The 23095-nt window shown below is 40.7% G+C and overlaps 4 protein-coding genes across 5 annotated transcripts; 1 reads left to right on the forward strand and 3 right to left on the reverse strand.

Moving 5' to 3' along the window:
* Positions 1994-4502, forward strand: LOC110431258. The gene is made up of 5 exons (XM_021450154.1): positions 1994-2270; positions 3407-3470; positions 3566-3707; positions 3831-3891; positions 4054-4502. Exons 2-5 carry the CDS (start codon positions 3428-3430, stop codon positions 4231-4233), a joined length of 426 nt encoding a protein of 141 aa, XP_021305829.1. The 5' UTR covers positions 1994-2270; positions 3407-3427; the 3' UTR covers positions 4234-4502.
* LOC8069379 (cryptochrome DASH, chloroplastic/mitochondrial) lies at positions 4594-7880 on the reverse strand. The gene is made up of 12 exons (XM_002438751.2): positions 7447-7880; positions 7098-7237; positions 6759-6977; positions 6543-6683; positions 6260-6451; positions 6137-6183; positions 5957-6033; positions 5729-5804; positions 5576-5645; positions 5347-5470; positions 5149-5198; positions 4594-4933 (listed from the first exon to the last, which is right to left on the reverse strand). The coding sequence occupies exons 1-12, from the start codon at positions 7835-7837 to the stop codon at positions 4727-4729; spliced, it is 1734 nt and encodes a 577-aa protein (XP_002438796.1). The 5' UTR covers positions 7838-7880; the 3' UTR covers positions 4594-4726.
* Positions 9395-15019, reverse strand: LOC110430850. Of its 2 annotated transcripts, none has more exons than XM_021448952.1 (11): positions 14631-15019; positions 13452-13937; positions 12833-12931; positions 11784-11884; positions 11634-11705; positions 11408-11498; positions 11182-11262; positions 10406-10462; positions 10204-10326; positions 10099-10137; positions 9395-9916 (listed from the first exon to the last, which is right to left on the reverse strand). In XM_021448952.1, exons 2-11 carry the CDS (start codon positions 13794-13796, stop codon positions 9788-9790), a joined length of 1137 nt encoding a protein of 378 aa, XP_021304627.1. In that variant the 5' UTR covers positions 13797-13937; positions 14631-15019; the 3' UTR covers positions 9395-9787. The 2 variants fall into 2 exon arrangements, with proteins under 2 accessions (XP_021304627.1, XP_021304628.1); XM_021448953.1 differs by lacking the exon at positions 14631-15019 and adding an exon at positions 14060-14578.
* On the reverse strand, positions 16526-22621 carry LOC8069380 (V-type proton ATPase catalytic subunit A). Its single transcript, XM_002438752.2, has 19 exons — positions 22372-22621; positions 21683-21809; positions 21518-21573; positions 21375-21431; positions 21180-21291; positions 21035-21072; positions 20810-20911; positions 20650-20706; positions 20475-20546; positions 20288-20389; positions 19976-20171; positions 19338-19444; positions 18967-19161; positions 18796-18882; positions 18090-18194; positions 17565-17662; positions 17393-17471; positions 17028-17116; positions 16526-16937 (listed from the first exon to the last, which is right to left on the reverse strand). The coding sequence occupies exons 1-19, from the start codon at positions 22441-22443 to the stop codon at positions 16823-16825; spliced, it is 1866 nt and encodes a 621-aa protein (XP_002438797.1). The 5' UTR covers positions 22444-22621; the 3' UTR covers positions 16526-16822.

The following is a 23095-nucleotide window of genomic DNA, read 5'->3' on the forward strand; positions in this document are numbered from 1 at the left end:
TAGTATACATATGTGAGATCTCATTAGAAGTTGGATATTCTTTTGAACACCTAGAATTCTAGTTTATATTAATGAGACAACAGGTGAGGTGCATGGTGGCAAAAGTATACTCTTTTCTTCTTTCTTTTTCTCCCATTGTGTTTTTGGCTGAGTTTTTTTAATGAAACATGAGCTAGTCATTTTACCGAATAGCCTTGAAGTGTTTGACACTGTATAAAGTACATGCACCCATCTATTCTTAAGTAAGAGATCAATTCTTTCGGTGCTTCACATGTCTTATGTGTTCTGCGTGAATGTTTCACTTGGGATTGAGAAGAAAGATGGATAATCTATCATCTTCTCCAAGCCTAATCTATTGTCATAAAGGAACAGGTATCAAGAGGTTCGTGACATCTACATCCACCTTAACAGCAATGACTCTATTGTCATATTAGTGTATAAGTAAATCTTAGGCGCGCTTGACCCAAAGGTTAGAACGATATTTTTAGCAACATACATAATCTCTTTCTGTTGATAGTTCTTTTTTTGTGGTAGTCTTTGTTTTATGGAGTCTAATTATGTAAACAAACGATAGAGATACTCCCTTTGTTCTGAAATACATGGTATTAAAACAAATTTAAGACTAGATAAAGAATCTGGCAAAATACCAACTTGCCTCTCACTAATTAGATAGTTTGGTTGTTAACTTGCTTAATTTCCTAGTCTGATAGTTTTAAAAGACAACTAGACAAGCATGCATGTCACTGATTTAGCTACCAATTACATAATTTGGGCAAGGTGGTGTTTAAAAGGTATGCATGTATGGATGTGATTCAAAAAGAAAAGCATATATGAATGAGGTTGAACAATATAGAATACCTTATAATTTTTGATAAATTTCGAACCTTCGATGACTTGTATTACATGACAGATGAAGTGTTTTTCATAGAAAATTATTCCTGGTCAGTTGAAATTTCACTATATTTTCAATATTAACATCTTTTAATGATATTGATGTGCTGCAAAAAGGAAGTAGAAAATCAAATGTTTAAATGAGATAATAATTAGAAATGCTTATAGACAATATCACTTTTACATAAATTTTCTCCATGTTTCATTTTTATTTTCATCTCTACTCCATGTGTTCCAAATTATAATTTGTTTTAGCCTTTCTGAATATATTGTTTTTGTTATGCATCTAGGTACTAGTCCCTCCATATCAAATTATAAGCCATTCAAAGAATCTTGGAGAGTTAAAACATCTTAAGTTTGACTAAATTTATATGATAAAATAATAATATTTATGATGCCAACTATATATCATTAGATTCATCATTAATTATAGTTTCATATTATACCTATTTTATGGAAAAACTTTATAATTTTTGCTATAATTTTGGTTAAACTTGAAATGTTTTGATTCTTTAAGCTTCTTATAATGACTTATAATTTGGAATAAAGAAAGTATATTTTGTCTCTAAACTGAGCACCAGTTTGACAGGGACTCTTAGTTTATTTCCCGTTTGCGTCTCGTCGATTAATTTCAGTTTGTGGCAAAATGCCGTAAAAGAAAACATGGAGACCGAGATCAATTGCAAATTGTTTCTTGAAATGATGAAAAAGGAAAGAGTGTGTAATTTGGGTCTCGTTTTGGTGGGCTTTTCATGTCCATGATGATGACGATGCATACCGGCCCACCGGGCACCGGCAGCAGCAGTTCCCTTTTCCACATTTGTGCAATCCACACGCCGCCGCGCAACTACAACCGCACACACATGACACGGTCACAGCGGCGGCGGCGGCGCCGGCGCCCGTTTCACACAAGCGCGCCGGTACCGTACAAGTGAACTGCACGTCACGCCGCGCAACTGCAACTGCGACTGCGCGTGAACACGGTCACGGCGGCTGGGCGCCCTCAGCCCCGAGCCGCCAGCCGCCAGCCGCCCCATAGAGAGAGTTTTTCCCTTTCCCTACCCGCAAGCGCCACGCTTCTTTCTTATCCTCTCGCAGTCTCGCTCTCGAGCCTCGCGTCGCAGCCGTCGTGAGCCCCCACACCGGCGTGCGTCCTCTCTTCTCCCGATAAATACACAGGGGGCAAACAGCCCGGCTCTCTTCGCCTTTCCCTTCACACGTAGTAGTACACTCGCCAAGGGCAGAGGCGGCCGGACGAGGGGCGGCGGGGGCGCGGCAGAGCCGAGCGGAGCGGAGCGGTTCTTCTCCACGCCTGACGTCTCCCTCTTCCCCGCTCTCCGCAGCCTCGGCGGTCGGTGCTCCTCCCTTCTCCCGTTCAGGTGGTTCCTCTGCGCTTTCTCTTCTTCTCGTTTGTAATATAGGAGGACGACCAATCTGGCGAACTAGAACTAGCCCCGGGTAGCGGCGAAGTTGCCACCGCCGTGCCGTTCCCTTCCCTTGCCCGTTGTCCATGGTTGCGGCTTTGACGGTGGTTTTATTTCCCGTAGATTAATCGCTGTGTTGTCGAAAGATTCGGGCGTTTCTTGCTTGCCTCTAGGTTCTTGTTGGGCCCATGGTGAATGGTTGTGCCTTGTACGGATTGGAATCTGAAGGTGAAGCATTGCGCCAGGCCGTTAGGTTTGGTATTCGCGGCGTCAATGCCTGGTTTCATTCCAGCATTTATTGTTGGGATCTCGAGTTTCACCTTTCCCACGCGCCAAAAACACAAACTTTTTTGTGTGCACCGGCCACCGGGGCCTGTCTCCGAGATAGGTCATGGAAAGGATGCTCCTTGAAGAAGAACACAATTGTGGAACCGATGTCTGTGTGAGTTTTTTCGTTGGCAAGAGTTTCTTGACGGAAATTTTCACAAGAACCTGCTGTACAAGTACACCATCTTTTTTTCTGCTGAAGTACAATAGGACCTGCTGCAGTCCTGATTCTGGTATTTTGTCTGAGATTTATTGAGGGGTAGGAATGTTTTGGAGGGGTATTCTGTCTGAGAGATAGCGCAGGCAGATACAAACTTTCTGGCAACCAGTCATTACAGAACGAGCACCTATAATGGGGATGGGAGCTACCTGACCATGGGTGATAGCCTGGTGGTGAGAATGGGTGTGACCTGGTGGGGGACCAGGTGAGCGCCATTAGGGGTACAAGGGTTCAGGGGACGAGTTTGGCTTTCTCCTCCCCAGCCACAGAAACTGGGAGGAAGGTTTGCTGGTCCAGTGTTGGGGCACCAGGTGAGTGCTATTAGGGGTACAGGGTTCAGGGGACGAGTTTGGCTTTCTCCTCCCCAACCACAGAAAATGGGAGGAAGGTTTGCCGGTCCAGTGTTGGAGTGCCACATTGGGTTTAGTGATACTAATATCCCTGTTAACCATGTGTTTCTTTTGTTATCTATTCTCTTGAATGTGAAGACACCTTTTCTTGATTTACTGATCATTCACCACTGGGATTACACTTGATTGTGCAGGAGCCTTGTTTACTTCCTGTCATGGGTATGGAACATTTCATGAGTTCTGCAAACCCTTCAGCAGGTTCAAACCATGCTTCCCTGTACATAATATAGTTCCATTTTATGGGTAACTTACACAAACTGTGACTAAGACCCAGCTTACCTCGTATAAAAAAGGTTTTGCATTGTATGGAAATGAAGCAACAGAGGAAATGAAAAGGTTACAAGGTCTAAGAGCAGAAACACTGATGGAAACCTACCAAAGCACAGAAAGCAGAGATGTAGCGATCAGGTGTCCAATACCATGCAAAAGCAGCAGGTACAATCTAGCTCTCTGATCTGGTCTAGAAGTTCTGTTACTATCGTAATTCTAAATATTGCACAAACAGTCATACACTTTGCATGTTCTGATGTTTTCTTGTACTGGTGCTCATGAGTCAAGGCGGTATAGGGAACATGACTTGAGAGCTGCACAAGATCTTTCTGAATTCATTCTGAGCAAGGTTCCTTTCTTCTTCCATCAAACTACTACCTGTATTAAAAATTATTATTTTTGTTTCTTCTCTTTTCTTGAGGTGATTTTGTTGCAAATTTGTAGCACATTTAAGCTGGAATTTATTTGGAACTAAACTAATGCTTCTGTTGTTGGACATTGCGATCTGCAGGCTTCACCTCCATACTTTATGGGATCTCCACCAGTTCGTGCAATTAATCCTCTTGTTCATGATGCACAATTCTGTGCGTGGAAAGTACACAATGTAGATCAGCCATTAGGAATTCCTATACCAGCCAAGAGTTACGATGCTCGCTACTGTGCAAGAAAAGGATCTTTTACGAACGCTTGAAGCTACATTTATCACTCATGACCATTCAGCGATGTCGTAGTTGTATCTCTGCTTCTCTCAGTAAGGCTAACTTGTATATATGAGTTGCTGCCCTTTTGAAGGTGTGAGGTGTCTTATTATAGTGTTTAGGGTATCTCATTGGCAGTGCTGTAAATATCTTTTTGCTTGGTAATTTTTGTTACTGGAGCTAGTTTTGGTGAATAAGTACTGGTATAAACTTTGTTGTTGAGTAATGAGGTAACCTGAATGAAAATGTTTGCCTTTCTTCAGTTTCTGGTTACCAATGTGTTGGATGTGCACGTGAATGTTTAGGGCTTTTGATCTTTTGTGCTGGATCTGCTGACAAACATAAAGTGTAGCTGAATGCATCAATGAACATTGCATAAGACCATAGAGAAATTCGTGCATGTTGACACTACAATCAGTTATGTAAAAAAGTTACTTCCATCTACTACTGATAAGATGGTTCTATTTCGAGTGAATCAAGAGCCTTCTATTTTACTTGTCTTCTGTACATATTGTTTGGTCTTCTCTGCCGGTTGAATTGCTGATCCTTCTTCTGATTTCCACCATCAAACTTCAGTTGTACTATCTGCCTGATGTATGAGGCCCCTGGGAAATTTCTCCTTTCCTTTGCAAGTGACCGAAGTTCTGGTAACCAGTATGCAACGTATTCACCTTCAGGATCATATGACTTTGCCTGCAGATGGATGTTCATGCACGGTCACCAACTGTTGAGGTTCGACTGGTAGTTACAAACTAGCATGCCGTGAAATTAACTTCTTGGTGTTTTGAAGTGATCAGTTGATTCATAAAACATACAATTTCATATTGCTGTGGCAATATATCCTAAGATTCGGCTCATTACGATAGTGATTTTTCAAGTAAGAGAGTTCAGTCTGGTCGAATACTTACTTGCTTCGGGATACTGAAGTATCGATCTTCCCTTGGATCATTGCCAACTCCTGTCAGAGTACAGCAGAAATATGTCATTCAGTTCCAGTCTACAAGGATATGTAAGCAACCTTTGTAGTTTTCTTGATTCTTGAATTTATTTTCTTTGGTCATATTGTTCTATCCAGTATCTGAAGGATCAGTAAAGACATAACTAACCGGCTCCATACGTCCAATTGCCATAATTTGAAGCTGGGTCATAATCCAATAAGCATGTCTCGAACCATTCGGCTCCCATTCGCCAATCAATACCCATATCTCGGACAAGAAATGAGCAGACAATCTGCAGATAGGCAGTGATTGAGAGATGAATAATTGGGAATAGGTGCCCTGCAGTGTTAAGCCCTGTGCTTTTTTTTCTGCTTATGTGGTCAGATTGGAAGGATACCTGACGACCACGGTTGGACATGAAACCGGTGGCTGAAAGCTCCCTCATATTGGCATCAATAAGAGGATATCTGGAATTTACCATGACTGAATTCAGAAGGCACAAGAACAATGGCTCCAGATTTCAGAAGAATAAAGTGGAGTAATACCATACCCAGTTCGACCATCTCTCCATGATTCAAACAGTGCTTGGTCCTGACTCCACTTTGATACTACTTTCCTCGGACCTCCTATAAAATAATAGTTTGCAGCCGGATTATACTTTTACCAGCCAAAATTGAAATGTTTCACAAATGGCATAGTTGTGCATTATTTTCATCATTAAAGGCCTTTTTATACAAAACCTAAGGGTATGAGAGAGAGCACCATATTTGGTCCTTACCCAGATGAAATATGGTGTTCCCATATTTTGCTGATAGAAATCTGAAGTAGTCTCTCCATATCAACTCAAACAAAACCCTGAGGCCATTGATTTGTCAGGAAAAGGCGCTTCATTCTATATTAATGGGAATACACCTTACAAAAGCCTGCAATGAGTACAACTTATGAGAGGCACACTAACCAATATGTAGAATCATTTGCCACTCTTTGCTTCTCATATCTCTTCACCTGCATCATAAAGGACATATAACATATTGTATTAGGCAAAGCTAACGAGCTCTGCAGGCAATGAGGAATTCCTTACCTCTTCGCAAATATAACGTGGTGAAAGACTGCCAGAAGCAAGCCAAGGAGAGAACTTTGTGGAGTAGTCTGGACCTAACATGCCATTCCTAGTCACCTTGTAGTCTTTCAACTGATCCTTCTTCCAGAAGTACTCATGTACTCTTCCAAGAGCTGCATTCTCTCCTCCTATGAAATGCATTCCTTTCTCAGACTGCAGGGAGAAGAAAACAGTACAGATTAAAACTAGAACTAGTGATAGTGAAGCACCTGATTAAAGCACAACTAGCTGCAACTAAACCTGCCTTTGTAACACTCAGGCCTAATGACTCCAGTGTTGGTATTGCCCCCCATCCTCCAATCTCATCTATGCTGGAACTAGGGAGCGGACCAAGCGACGGTGGCAACTTGGTGCAGTTCCTAACTGAGGACTTCGATTCAACTGCCTGGCAAAAACCACTGCTGCAGCATTAACCATTACGCCTGCAAAAAGGCCTAGAATTTGCAAAGAAAATCCCAACCTTTCTGAACTGGGTGTACACGTCTGGCAAGTTGCTAACTGGGAACGGGAGGTCATCGATGTGGTACATTGTTGCTCCCCAGATGAGCTGCAACCTGGGGTTCAGAGGCTTCTTCGGGACAGATGCACCTCCTTGAGCAATCTGAACTTGTTCCAAGCCTTTGCTAACGAGGCGTTCGACAAGGAGCTCTTCGCTACAGGTTTCCTTATGAGCATAAATCTGGAGACACAGCGCTTACTGACTTAATCTTAGGTTCCTAACATGAATTTAGTACCTAAAGTTCCAGAATTCAACTATACTAAAATTGATTGAGATAAGATTGTGCAGAAGGGGACCTACTGTGTGTGCACTGACAGCCTTTGCAATTGATGGAAGGATCTCTTCAGGCTTGCCATGCCGGACTAGCAAATCGAGGCCCTTTTTCCTCAGAATCTGCTTCAGGTCTCCTAAACACTCTATCAAGAACTGCGCCCTCAATGCTGAATAGGTGATTAAGTTTCATTTCATCAAACACAAAAAAAAAAGAAAACACGTTAATCACCAAGATTTTTCTAATCGGGCAAATAGGCAATGCTTGCTTGAAATTGGCTCTACGATGACAAAAAATCACAAATGAGCATGCTCCTGATCTATTTCAAATCCCTGATTCAGCAGCAACGAACAAAATACAGAATCGCTAGGTCCTCACCTCCCGTCTTGGGGAACCCAAAGTAATGCGTGCTACCCGCAAAGACCCGTGGGTCGACGCAGTACACCGGCAGGACCGCCTCGGAAGCGGACCACGCACGCAGAAGCGCCTCGTTATCAAGAACTCGGAGGTCATTCCTGAACCACACGACGGCCACCCCGGCGCCGCCTCTCCTCAAGCTCGGCGACGTGTACCTCTGGAAGGCCTCGTCTGCCACTGCGCAGGCCTCGCCGGCGCTGAGGGAAGGCACCGGCACCGCCACACCGCGCACCGAACGGGACGAGGAGCTCGAGGGGGCGGCGCTCATGGCGAGGAAGCGAAGATTGGAGGGTGGGCTAGGGAGGAGGAGGAATCGGGGACGGAGAGGGGAAGAGGAGATGAAGTGGAGCATTTCTTGATGCGACTGGCAGTTGAGAGTTTTGAGAAGTGAGGTGATTTGGAAAGTTGGAAGGGGAAGGTGGAGGGAAGAGCGGAGAATGGTGCCACGTGTTCGTGTTCTAGTGGAGCTACGTGGCCTGATGTGGGCCTGTGGAAACAGGATGTGGAATTGTGGATATTGTAGGCCAGGGTAAGACGGATGGGCCCATCATCCACATGTCAGTGTCTCATCTTGGAGATTGAAAATGTCTACAGTACACTATCTCCTAAAATATACTAAATATTATGTTTTGTGATTCTATATTAGCTGCGGCTCAAATACGCTTAGGCCTTTTAGATACACCAAAAATCTAAAATTTTACAAGATTCCCAATCACATCGAATATTGCGGCACATGCATGGAACATTAAATATAGATAAATAAGATAACTAATTGCACAGTTTACTTGTAAATCACGAGACAAATCTTTTAAACCTAGTTGCTCCATGATTAGATAATGTTTGTCAAATAAAAACGAAAGTGCTACAGTATCAAAATTCAAAAAGTTTTTAGATCTAAACAAGGCCTTACTTGATCAATTAATGGTTTGCTATGGTTCACCAAAACGACCGTAGACCATTGATTTAGATGTTAATTGTCACATTTCTAAGAAGAGATAATAGGAAAAATAAGAAATATCTTTCTAATAAATATACTTTCTTCGTATCGGATTTAGAAGTCGTTTTACACAAGATTTGAGTCAAATATTGAGAATATAAATCCTGAATAACTTTTAAATTTTTGAGTTTGTAAATGTGAAAAATATATGAATAAATTTGTCTTGAAAAATACTTTCATAGTATACATATTTTTTTTTCTAAATACTTTTATAAAAACAAGAGGTCAAAGTTGTATTTTGAAGCCGTTGTCTTAAACGACTTCTAAAACCGATACAAATGGAGTATCTAAGAGCATCTCTAAGACTCTTTCTAGAATTCACTCAATCAATCATCATTTAGAGAGTCATTTGCATAAAAATCGCTTTATATATCTTTTCGCTCTCCAACAATTCTTTTCTACATCTTAAATGAATTCTAGACAGTGATTCTCGTTTTCTATCTTTGGCTAACGAGAAATCCAAATAGAAGATGGCTGCATTTCGATAACCAACTAAAGTTGTTGAAGAAGAATATTTTTTCCACCAAAATCTCTATTCCTAACAATTACAAAAGATAAAAGTCTCTTAGAATTGCTCTAATATATATGTCTCCCCTCCACTCCAAATTATAAGTTATTCTCGTTTATATATATATATATATATATATATATATATATATAACTTTTATTATGCATCTAGATAATATAAGTGTATAGCAAAACCAATGTACCTAGAAAAAAAATAAACAAATGGACCCATCATCCACGTGACAGTGTCTCATCTTGAGATGGAAAATTTACTGTACTAGTACATCTCCTCTCCTAAAATATAAATATTATGTTTTGGAATTCCATTAACAGCAGCTCAAATACGTTTACTTTGCTGAAAAATTAATCACAGTGAAAATGAAGAAATGCGAACACCTAATTCAGTAGAATCCATGACAAAAGATTTAATAATGACTAAATTAAGACTATGCGCTTGTGGTACATCTGTTGTAATCTGTGTCTACAAAGAATGGATCATATAATGACAGTATAACATTCTGACAAAAAAACTGTTCTTCAAAGAACTAATGAGTTGGGAGTTGGGTGGAAGACTATGGAGACATACATTGAACACGACATACTATGAGGGCAGTGTCATTCTATAAACATTGCTGTGGCCGTTTTACCGAGGACTGAGCTCCAAGCCATCACAGTTGTTGCAGTTGTACCAGTATCTTTGGGCCCAGATCCTAATAAGTACGGACTTCACAATTTACATACAAACAGGAAAAGAAGCTTGTGGGATTTGACAGCCCAAGGCAAAGAATCAGGTTGGACTCAAACAGATGTATAACTGGTAAATAGCTTCAGTAGGTTGTCAAGTGCTTCAGGATTAAACTTCCTAGCGAAAAGATAGCACGGTCTCTTTGATCCATTCCACAAACATGGCTTCTGCATCACAAGTTTCTGCAATATGGGGGAAAACAGCACACAGGCATTCAATGGTTGTTGAGATGCGTTTGAGCTGGAAATTTCATTGCTTCGTGGATGTGAACTCAGGAGTTTTCTTATCATCCATAATTAAGTTCATGAAATAATTATTTATTGTTCTTCAAAAGTCAATAACGACAATAAATCTTTGTGCTTACCTTGTCATCACTTGTAACATGGATGTTCTCATCAATTGCCTGCAAAACGGTAATGCACATCAGTGTATGGTAGGCGAGAACAAATTAAGCAGCTAGGAAACATACCGTAATATTCTTCAAGAGATCATAGGTGACATCATCAGCGCTATATGACCTTGGATGCCATTTTCCCTCAGACCAATCCACATTTGTAACAGACCAATTAGAGATTCCACCAGGATCTACCATCTAAAGTCAAGGAAATCAATAAGCAAGTGCCCAATTAAATAAAGGCTAAATGTTACTTCAATAGATAGTGAATACCGACATTGAACAGGGTTGGCAAATAATGCTCATCTGCAATACAGTTGCGCCCTTCCGCTGGCTGTAGATCATGGGAGAAAGGTAATTCTCTTTGCAACAAATGTGCTTACTAGAAAAACAGAAGTGAAAACTGGAAATCATGGCCATTGGTTCAGACTTGAGAAACACTATTTGAATGTGCTCTTAAGCTTCACATATTTATCAATGACCCAGAATGTATTCAACTATTTCTTCGGTTCCTTCAGACTTAGATTCTGAGGCGTTGTATGGATTGGTTGAAGTCCATTTTGCATTTTGAATTGTTTTTTTTTATGTTACTACCAAACACTAATTTGAATGTATGCCCCTCTTAAGCTTCACATATTTATCAATGACCCAGCATGTATTCAACTATTTCTTCGGTTCCTTCAGACTTAGATTCTGAGGCGTTGTATGGATTGGTTGAAGTCCATTTTGCATTTTGAATTGGTTCTTTTTATGTTACTACCATATCCAAACAAGGTTTTCGAGGTAGGTGTCAAATTTCTGCACTGAAGTTTCACTACAAGAAGACTATAATTCATATTGAAAAATATATATTGACCTTACTGCCAACCTTACATCAAACAAAGTAACAGACATAAATTAATATTGAGCACATATCTAAATTAAGTCATTGTTGTATTCTATGCATGTTTCCTACTAAGATAAGATACTTGGTATCTAGTTTTATTGTACCAACTCGATGTAATGATTGTGAATTAATAAAATCCTTCCTTTATCTAAGATAAATAAATATACCTTGCAGTATAGCTTGAACTTCTTGTAGTACAGGTTGTCAGCCAGAATCATTAAAGCATGTCTCCTTGTAACTGCAAACCACTACAACAAGAACAGAGAAAGGACTTAAATTAGATTTCCGCTCAGCTATCCATGTAAAGTGTTCATCGAATGATATACCACAAATAGAGTTTGATACCAGCAAGTATTTTATATCCTAACAAATTAGTATAGAGAATAACTGTACCTGGGCACCCTTTCTAAAATCCCTCTCATCTATTTCAGGATACATCTCAGGAGCGTACCTTCCACTGCCATGTGGACCTGGATCCTTGAAACTTAAAAGATGAAAAACAAAGGCAGGACAAAAAAAAAACAAAGTGAGTGGATATGAACATCTTCAAGAGAGAAAAAAGGTTCACATATCCTACTTTTCAAAAGGATTTTGAAATATAAGTTTATAGTGTTCTCACCAATCCACGAAGCTAACATTTGTTCCCATCAGGTAGTTATACACATAATCAAATGAATGCAGTGGAACACAGCTGTGAAATAAAGCAAAGATGACTCAGTAATTGAGAACAAAGGATAAAAAAGGGAATCACCATAATCGGGGTCCAAACCTGTCAGAAAGCAAGATAAAAACTTGATTATCAACATCTTCCAGTGCATTCGCTAATAGTCTCTTCTCAGCATCAACCATTGAAATCAATCCCCATACTACCTGCATAACAAATACATACTCTGCTCAATGTTATCAATCTCAAAATTACAGCATAAGCAATATGATAGTCCATTAGCAGAGAAGAATTCCAATTACGATTCATTCAATTTGCAAGTGGTGGAACAGTAAGTATTCTCAATCCAGATTGCTAGTAGCGCTTTTGTTAGAACTAGACCTACTGTTGTAGGTTGTGGGTTTTAAACAGTAATATTCTCAACCTAGAATGCTATCTTTATTCTTTATCAAGTCACTTTGGTGTGTTCAACTTCAACATGAGTTAAGTCCTATAGTCCTGCACAAAGCATGTAAAACTTCTGTAACTACTGTTTGGTTAATTGCTATTGCTGATTATTGCTACAATGAAGTAAAATCCTAGTTCAAAAGAAGTATCTGATGGCACCCAAGGTCAACCACTTGTACATTCTTCATTCATTATTGACCAGAGGGAGGTTTTTTTTTAGACAAAAGGTTTGGAAATATAATGGATTGAGTTTACAAGATGAAACCCTGATAAAGCAGATAGACAAAAGTGTTAAATCCAAATGTCCGAAACACAGACGAAAATGCAATGATGACATGCTGTGGTCCTTTCTAGATGTGTCAGGGTTCGCTGTGTGTAGGTGGCTGCGTTCTGGGTCCTCTGGCTGATGCCCGCCATGGGAAGTGGGAGCCGATGGTCACTCTTGCAACAAGCTTGGCAACAATGATGCATGGTGGGTTCCATCGGTTGCCTGTTGCCATTGTACACTTGTTTGTTGGTAGGTTGCTTAGGGTTACTTGTCCAGGCTACAATGATGCATGTTCAGGTTTTTCGCCCAGTTTTCCTCAGTAAACCATGTGTTTGTAAGGTTTTTGGGCCTAGTTTCCCTCATAAACTAGGTCAATTCTTTTCTACCTATTCAGAGTTGCTTTGGGGAAAAAAAATGAAACATAGACGAAAATTATTACCGCATCACTGTGAATATCCCGACCAGCAAACAAAGAACTAGTATGAACCGGCTTTTCACGTGATGCGTGCACATAGATGGAGTATCTTCCCTCATGTCCCTGTTCAAAGAAGGCACAGTGATTCAATTTTCTTTAAAAGTCACATGAATCATATATGAGATGGGAAGTATTACATCACATAAACACAGAGGGTTAGTACCAACAAGGGAGGAGATTACAGTGAGTACTGGCTACTACTTGCTACAAATCTTACCAGCTTTGGTCCCTATATGGTGAAAACATAGGCTTAACCTATTTATACAGATAAAACAACCTATCTACTACTTGCTAGGAGCATTGTTACCTCTATCAAATGAAGGTTCATAGGGGAATCAACATGTTGGCCCAATGTTATATACTCATATTTCAAGAATACATACTACAAACAAGTAAGTATATCCACTAAATTGTTTCTCTGGAACCAACCTAGGTGTCGTTATACATTTGAAGGACTTATGGTTCCTTGCAGTTCAAGGAAAGTAGGAAACAGATAGATCCTTGAAAGGCTTATAATCCTTAAGTGGCACAAAAACAAGTACATCTTAAGTGGCACAAAGACAACAAGTACATTTTGACCAACCTGTAAAAACTTCTCCCACAATTTCTCAAAGGGCAATGAACCTGGTGTCAAGAACATAAGGGCGATCTTTGGATTTTTTGACACAGGCATGGGCATTGAAAGGATATCCCTAATAACTACAGATGAAATAATCTCCTCGTCAGTCCGCTCCCGATGGCCCATGGAAGGGAGCCAATCCTTGAAATTCGTACATACACTTGAAGCAGAGAGGTAGCACTTAGAGAAGCGCCGCGGTGGGAAGACATAAGCCCCAATCAACACGATGCAAACCATAGACAAGAGCACGATTATCCACATGGGCTTCTTGGCTGTAGCCCGGTGGCGCTGAGGAATCATGACAGTCATATCCTTGCTATCCACTGTACACTTTTGGTACTTTTTATCTCATCATCTCCATCTTTAGACCATCTAAAACTCTTTCTTCACCATCAAACTGGGTAATTCAGCTGCTACACCAGGGCAGGCAACGTTTTTTTCCTTTCTTTCCTGCAGTTGCAATCCAAGGGAAACAAAGCATTAATACATACATGGATCCCATCGAAATGATTCAGAAACACCAAATAATGCTCCTACATACTTTCATATTGACACATTTCAAGTCAACTCACCAAGATTTGTCCCTACAATTCTACCACAACCGAGCAGTCCACCCAAGTAATTTGGTGGTTGTTCTAGTACATATTGCGACGCACTAACTAGTTTAAGTCACGATCTGTTCTGGAAATTGTGATGCAAGCTACTAACATTGAGGGAGCAGCACCACTTTATCTAAAGCTTTGTAAGTCGGTCGAGCAATCCAGAAAAAGTGTGTCGAGGTAGGTGATCTACAATGTCCAAAGCAGGCGATTTGCACAAGAAAGACAGCGGCCGAGTCCACGGCGGCGGCGGCCAGCGAAAAGTCAAGCTCTGACCAAATCAAACCAAACCAAACAACCCCTTCCCATTCGCATTACCCTGTCGATCCGGTCAGCGCCACCCGCAGCAACCAACCCCAACGGCCCAAACCCAAGCTAAATCACAGCGCCAGCACCGGAAATCGGTTCTCACTTCACGTAAAAATCGAAGCTTTACACCCAAAACAACCCACTCCAAATCGCACGGAAACCTCCAGCTTTCACGCAACCGAGCCCAATGCAGGGAGCAGTTAGAAACTAGAAACACAGCATGAATGGCACGAACCTGGTAAAGGATTTGGAGAGTGAGAGGAGAGGAGTGCAGCGAGGTGGGGTTCACCGGCTGGAGCTCGCTGTCTCCTCCGCCCGCCGGGGATCTGGAGGCTGCGGAGATCGATCGGATTTGGAGGGCGCAAGTGGAGATGGAGGTGGAGCTGAGGCGACGAGGCCACGAGGGAGGCAGTATAAAGAAAAGGATTAATTAAGCTAGAACTGGCACTAGTATTATGCTCAATGGAATGGGTTGGGTTAGAGGTGGAAGCTTGGCTGGCTCTTGGCTATTGGCATGAATAGCCTATTGCTGCTTGCTTCTTGCGGATGGCTGATGATGGGTTTCCAATTGGAGGCAGCAGGAACGAAATGAGAGAGAGAGAGAGAGAGAGAGAGAGAGAGAGAGAGAGAGAGCAAGTGTGGGGGGCTGGGGGCTGAGAAAATTTGGATTAAAGTGACGTTTGGCCGTGCGCTTTTGCGTCTGGGACCTCGTAAACTTTATCCTTTCTGAGCTCCGGTGGAATCAGAAATTTCTTTCCGAGCTCCGGTGGGATTAGGAATTGACAAATTGTCCTCCTCTTCTGATTCAGGTTCTCTAGATTTGGGCGTTTGCCGAAGACAATCATGGTACTGAATCTAGAATAATACTAGTAGTATTTTTCACCAGTCACATTAAATTTTCATAGGTCCACGAAAAGTGTTTGTGTTGCGAAAATATCTGGACTTTGTGGAGAGATCAATAACAAAAAGGGGTCTTTTTCTTCTTGCAAGCTAGGATGATATAATATAGTATTATGTATAGTATTATTAATATAGAAACATGATATAATATATGTATAAATTTATTAGTGTAATTGTGAAGATTATATCCATAATGGATGATGTGTCTTGCTGATGTGAATATCATAATTCTTGTGCTAGTAAACTTTAATTATAAATGATAGTAGAATGTTAAGATGAACATCTTATATGTCAAGAGAAATTACTAGTAGCAAATGATATCATAAGAGTTATAGATTCTAGGAAATTTACACGGTCTCCTCATTAAGCAATGGGAGAAGATAGTTACTGTGAGCTGTGAGAGGTCTACTTTTTCAAGGTCGATCCTAAAACTTGTCCATTCTTCTTATCGTGAGTCAGAAACATGGTTTTTATACCCTCTTCCAGTCTCCAGAAGAATGTCGCCCTCGGATTTTACTTACTTGGAAACTTTCCTTTTACAATCCGAAAGAGGAATACCTTTGCTTAAATACTCAACTTGCTGTACCTTCGGTAGAAAAGTACATGTGCTTGCTACAATACAAGCGATGAGTACGAAGACTGCAGGCACCGAAGAATATTCGCACGACGCCAAAGAGAAGAACCTTTGACCACTCACGGAGAGCCCCCATGGACAGCAGGGGGAAAAAAACGTCTGGATCTACCTAGCACTAGCAGCGACAATAACCTCCAACGGCCAAAAGACAGAAGCTGGATCTGCAGTGGATGGCATCCGGGCACTAACAGAAAACGAAAGCCGTCTGAGGCTGTTCCACTTGCGAGCATGCATCCATCCATCCAGGCAAGCGGAGATCTGCTAGAGACAAAATTAGGTGGGCTGGCCTTTGGCCATGCATGCTTTCATTCTGTCTCCGGCTCTCCGCCCTCAGCATTCAGCAGCTTCCGAGAGGATGCCTGCCATGCATCGGCATGCTTCCAAATACTGGTGGTGATGCAGCAGATAACGCCTTCTCTGGCATATGATTTGTGTACGATCTACCCCTGCTGGTCGGAACAATATCATGTGCAACAACGATCTACTACCCTGACCTATCATCTGACACAATTAACCGGATAAGGTCAACACACTACTGTTAATGTCATTCTCAAATCTCAAGATGAAGTCTGCTCTTCGCTCCGCTGGCGACAAGATTACACCCAAATAATAATAGTAATAATAATAATAAATAAAAATTGTAATGTTCAAGCTAATGGGCATCGCGCTTATTCAACTATGGACATGTGCACCAGTATCTTACAATAAATTAATAATGGTACATAAAAACAGTGCCCGTCAAGCACCAGAGGAAAACAAGGTACAGAAATAAACAGTGTTGGTGGGGGAAAATCTGATACCGAATTTACAACCTCAGGCTGAACAAAACAGACTGCTCCCGGAACCTTCCGGGGAATTTGGTCTTATTGTTGACACGGCGGACTGTACAATATTCACCGTGCTTCGTCTTCTAGGTTGCGGAATCCGGCTGTAAGGTCGTCATACAGTTTCTTGAATTTTCCGACTAGAGCTTCTTCACCTTCAGCTGGATCCTCGAACTTTTGTGAACTGTTGGGAAGAGGGGGATATCATTAACAATTAATCGTCATAAATCATTGAGAAGAGAATCACAACCAGTATCGCTTTGGATGTACTTACACTAGGCGATAGAAAAGATCACCGAGGCGATGCTTTATAACACTGTAGGTTATCTTTTGCCCATCAGCACTAGCAGCTCTTTCCACAGCCTGCAAAGGTTATAGATTCAGATAGCTTCAACTTAAGGTATTTCATGTGCTATTATATTAAAAAAAAGTTTCAGTATATGTAAATATGAAGTTATAAACCATTTCTGTCATGAGCCCATGGGCCATGGCTCAACATTAATCAATATATCCTCCAAAGGTGATCGAACATTTTTAATTGAGAAAACACACGCCCTTTAATTAAAAAATAATAATCTGCTTGTGCTTATGTGACATAAGACTGATGAAGTACTAAAAGGTAAAAGTAAAGAAGAATACCTGGTTCGCTAATGTGTTGAAATGAATAATATTGCGCATCATCCAAACAGATTTGTAGAACGGGCAAAACTTGTCATATCTATTTTGAGAAGTGGAATCAGGGTCAGAAAGGCTATACATTTACAAGACAGGCAATTCATACAGATCAGCCTAATTATAGAGTAGCACTCACGGTGTGAATGCATTCTGCGCCAAGTAATCTTCCCTAAGGAGCTTTGCAGTCTCCAGAGTAATCTTGTCACTTTCTGCCAGTGCATCTTTGCCAACAAGCTGTATGGTGAAAATATCAGTCCAAGTGAAGTCATAAATTACGCAATGCAAAGGACTCCAATCTTTCTATCGAACCTTTCAAGACTTGCATTAAACTAAACATGCAAATCAAATTGTCTTAAACAGATTCAATGTCTGTTCAAACAAAAAATCCAGGGTGAAAAAAAAGGAACCAGGAAGACAGAAGAGCCTGTTTTTTTTACTATTCCTTCTGTGCAATTATAGGAACATACACCACAAAATCAGTGACTGGCTTCCATCAGATTCAGAAAAATCAGAGTTGGTACATATACACTTGCAAACCTACACCCAACATATCACCCTACATCCAATGCCCCACTGTGAGCAAATTAATTCTATAACAGGATATGCCAACAAATCCTAGAATGGGATCCATGGCAATTGATGCATAGAAGAAAAAGGATACCTGGACAATTTCATTTAGATCATCCTCTCTCTGTAATACTTCACGTGCTTTTGTCCTAATATCAATGAAGTCCGGATCAAACTTTTCGTAGAAGGATTCCAGAGCCTTAAGGACAAAACATAGTATGTCAGTATAACACAAATGCCCCAGGAGCCATGAAGAAACCTCATAAAAGATGACATGTAGAACCATATATACAGCAAAGGCAATTAATAACTGCCTACATATTTGCCAAGTAGCGATGTCTTGTGTATGCACTTATAATGCTATATTCATGGTTCATGTGATACATGATGTAAATACAAGGTGAACACAGGACCAGGAATCATTAGGTTTAGATGTTAGAGAAGCACTGTGGAATAAAAATACTAAACAAAAAAAAAATACAAAATAGCACAGTTTTCAATCTGTGGTTTGAGTTATCACTCGATACTAAAGGTACTAGTTCAAATCAGTTTGAAACACTAAACTACATTGTAGATATTTAAAACAATGATAATTCAAGTGAACCTAATCAATTGATGCAGTGACTTCAGATAACTCATAAAAAGTATAGTTGATGGAACCATGTTATACAGGGAGCTGAATATATCTGGGAAAAGCAGTCATGGATCATGTTCCCAGTTTGCTTCTTTTCTTATTGGTTGTGCTTTAGAATTCAAAGGACTGTGATTGGATTGACATCCTGGGCAAGTTAGGGAATAACCTTGGAGTATTTTGAATATGAAATGAGCCAATTCACAGATGGGAAATGCTTTCTTTGAGCCAGCTTCTTATCCAATCCCCAGAAGACCTGCACTCAAGAGCAGTTAGTGACATCAAAGTAATGAAGACGATGTCATTAGATTGAACCTAAAGGGGAATAGTTGAACTTTACCTGTACAATACTAAGGGTTGCAGAGGTAACAGGATCTGAGAAATCACCACCAGGAGGAGAGACAGCACCGACAATTGTGACACTGCCAGTCCGATCTGGACTGCCAAGGCATTTCACCTTCCCAGCACGTTCATAAAACGATGCCAACCGTGCAGCCAAATATGCAGGGTAACCACTATCTGCAGGCATTTCAGCCTGGAGTATATTGATCACTGTTAGTACAAGAAAATCACAATGCTATGCAGTAAAGCAGCAAAGCTTACTAAAGCATTAAGCCATTCAGACACAACTTCTCCATTACAGCTGAGCAGACCATGGGATACAGGGAAGAAAAGAAAAATGATAGCTGGAAGGAAGAAAAGGCATCATACCAAACGTCCTGAAATTTCACGCAATGCTTCAGCCCATCGGGAAGTAGAATCAGCCATCATACTGACATTATATCCCATGTCACGGAAATACTCAGCTATCGTAATTCCTGGGTACAAAAAGAAAAAAAAATAGAAAAAAAAGCACATCATCATTCTGTTGATTCAGAAAACATCAGTTGACTCCTTTTAGCATGTTAGAGGAAATAGACATGCTCAACCACTTCAATAGTGTTAAATCACTACAAGATCTAGGGCTCTGGGCACGAAGTTCTGAACATAAACTGAACAACAAGAATAGTTGGGGATATATCAAGTTATCAGCAGATGCTTATATCTGCATGTGCTAAGTTCTTTTACTTTTCCAAACATTGTGTTGTTCCCATCTGTGCCAGATGGCGCTAGAAATTCTTACTTACAAAAATAAACAGTATGACATAGTCACAGATAGATAATAGGTCACAAGTCGGCAAGTTATAAGCTTGTAACAGAACTCATGCCTACATAAGTGGAAACAATCTGGTCAAGAAAAGAACTATGATCTGGTCAAGAAATGCACTACAACAACCTAGTCGAGAAAACAATCTAGAAACAGAACTCATGCCTATATAAGTGGCAAAAATCTCAACACATAAGTGTACCTGTATAAATGGATGCTTCACGAGCAGCAACAGGCATGTTGGAGGTGTTAGCCACAAGAGTTGTTCTTTTCATGACAGACTCTTCACGTCCATCAGGCAATGTCATTGTCAATTGTGGGAAGTCCATAAGGACCTCAGCCATCTCATTCCCTCGTTCCCCACAACCCACGTAAACCACAGCTTCAGAATTGGAATACTGTTTTATAAGGCAATTTGGGTCAGCAAAAGCAGGAGGTTTAAGACACTTTAAAAGCCAGAATGTAGGATTGGACAACACTGGCAGCTGAGGAAAACATCAAATAGAAGTAAGACCTTTGAAAGTGCTTGACTAATGACAGTTTTTCCACATCCAAATGCTCCAGGAATAGCACATGTCCCTCCAAGCACTGAGGGAAACAATGCATCGAGCACACGCTGAAACCAATTACAAAACATGTGAGACATACAAAGACTCAATGGAGCTGGACAGGAAAGTTTTACTTTATTATTGCTTCAATACCTGTCCTGTTAAGAGAGGTGTGTCAGCAGCAAGCTTTGACGAAACAGGCCTTGGTGAACGTACAGGCCATGTCTGCAGAGCACAAATATGATAATTATTCAGACATTTAAAACTATGGTAGTATATTAACTATTTAACTTATTAATTAAGACTTAGAAAAGAGATAATGCTTCACCTGGAGCATAGTAAATTGCTTTTTGATTCCCTGAAATTCCAATTCCAGTACTGTATCCTGCATTTATATCAAACAACAACAGCGAAAAAATGGATCAAGCATATTTAAGCAAAAATAAAGGAAAATGTAGCAGAAAAGGCATAATATATGTACTACTAACCTGCAAACTGTACTGACCAGCAGGGGCAATGTAGCTTATTTTCCCCATAGAACCAGGAGGAAGGGCAACATGGTGTTGCATCAGTGTATTCTCAAATACAGTCTGCAAGATAGTTGTCGATATTAGATTGTGCATGTTAGGCATTGTGTCAATGGATCGAATAATCAGAAAACTTCAGCAAGATAGTAATAAATTAAAAAGGAAAACTGATATCTCTGTACTCACAGCATATAGATCTCCACCCGTGATGGCATCTCCTACGCCTGAAAGAAATGACTAAAATTAGTGCTCTTTCTGTACAGGACAAAACTTGATACGAGGTATTTAGACACCATGCTTAGCTTTTATAGACATCTCACACACAAATTACCTAGCTTCTTTGGCTGAAATTCCCACAGCTGATCTTTGTCAAGGGCAGGGACTGATACACCACGTGGTATGTACACGTCCCCAGATTTGATCGCAATTGTTTTTAGAGGGCGCTGCAAAGGGATGATAGGAGGCCATATCATCAGAACAGATGTACCTGAGTTAATACTATTATGTGTTTGTTACATTTATGTACCTGAATTCCATCAAATATATTCCCAAGAATGCCAGGCCCCAATTCAACTGAGAGAGGCTGCATGAAAAATAGCCATGACACAGTTAGAGGGGAAAAAACAAGAAACCTACACAACTACATGCCGAAATCAACACAAACAATACCTTTCTTGTTCTCAACACTGGGTCATTAACCATCAGCCCAGCTGTTTCCTCATAAACTGCAAAATAGTTGTAGCGATTGGGTAATTCATTGAGTGAATTTCTTTAGTGTTTTCAAGACCATATAATCAACATGAACAGGAGGATTGGGACTGCACTGTACAATACCTTGAATTGTAGCTGAGTCACCCTCAAGACGAATAATTTCCCCGATGAGGTTATCATGTCCAACACGAACAAGTTCATACATGGCAGCACCACCCATTCCATCAGCCACAACGACAGGTCCGGAGACCTAGAGGAGACACAGATACATCATGAGATACCGTAGTACAGAGTAATGATCAAAACACTGCCTAAAGTTTAAACTAACTAATTCTCCAATTTAATTGCTAGGTTGTGTAAACTGCACACTTGACCGCAAATTTCATAAATCATAATCCAACCCAATACCATCATGCTAGTTTCCCGATATGCAGACTGAGAACAGAGCTGCAGGCTGCAGCAGCCAACTCTCAGTAGCATAACAGTAATCCACAAAAAAGAGACGGCATCTCTACTGGTCCAAAAATCATTAGAACGTAACTAGACCGTCCAATAGAACGAATTCCCCGTAGATTCAATTTGACCCAAATATCATCAGTGGAATCCCAGCAAAGTTGCATGGCAAGTACCGCGCAGAACATTCCCGCACCCAGATGCTCCAGTGATTGGGACAACACTCAAATTCGCAGACAAGACCGCTACGGTTCCGTGATCCAGAACCAACCTGGCAAGACATCACGCGAACCGAGAGGCAGGGTCTAGTCTAATGATCCAGGGAGCAGGGACGGGAGAGGACAGAGGAGGACGCGAACCTTGCGGACGTAGCCGTACTCGCTCTCCTTCTCGCTGTCCTCGAAGGTGGTGACGCGCTCGCCGAACGCCATGGTCGCCGCCGGCTAGGGGTCGTCGGCCGGCGTCGGATCGAGAGAGAAGGGTCGCGCTCGATCTAGGCTAGACTGTGGGGAAACTGAAACGGATGGATGGAGAAGGGGGCCACGATTACAGAAACGGATTTTTCTTCCTTTTTCTTTTCCGAGTATAAAAGAAATATTTATTGTTGCATTATTGTTTTTTTCTTTTTTGTCAATACAAGAAATAAACTATCGCAGTGATTAGAAAAAGGATTCTGCTACCGGTACTCGTGACAGTGAGTCGTGACACGTGGAGCTGTAAGCTATGCGATGCTTTATGTCCTTTTTGGCCCGACTGTGCTTTCAGTCTCAGCTGTTGGCATATACACGGGTGGTACTCCCTCATTTTGCTTAAGAAAAAAAATTACTCCCTCATTTTGCTAAAAAAAGTGAGCTACTCCCTCGTCTCATTCTCCTAGGACAGTCAAAATACTTTCAATTTTATCAAACATATAAAAATATTAATCTTTATATTGTATAATTAGTATTTTCTCTGTTCTAAATTATAAAATATTTTTATTATTTCTAGATTCATAACTTTTATTAGATATCTAGACATAACATGCAGGAGCTATGAATCTAGAAAAACAAAAACTCTTTTTAAAGCAACTCCAAGAGTCTCTAG

This window comes from Sorghum bicolor, chromosome 10, assembly GCF_000003195.3.
Source record: "Sorghum bicolor cultivar BTx623 chromosome 10, Sorghum_bicolor_NCBIv3, whole genome shotgun sequence".
NCBI classification, from domain to species: domain Eukaryota; kingdom Viridiplantae; phylum Streptophyta; class Magnoliopsida; order Poales; family Poaceae; genus Sorghum; species Sorghum bicolor.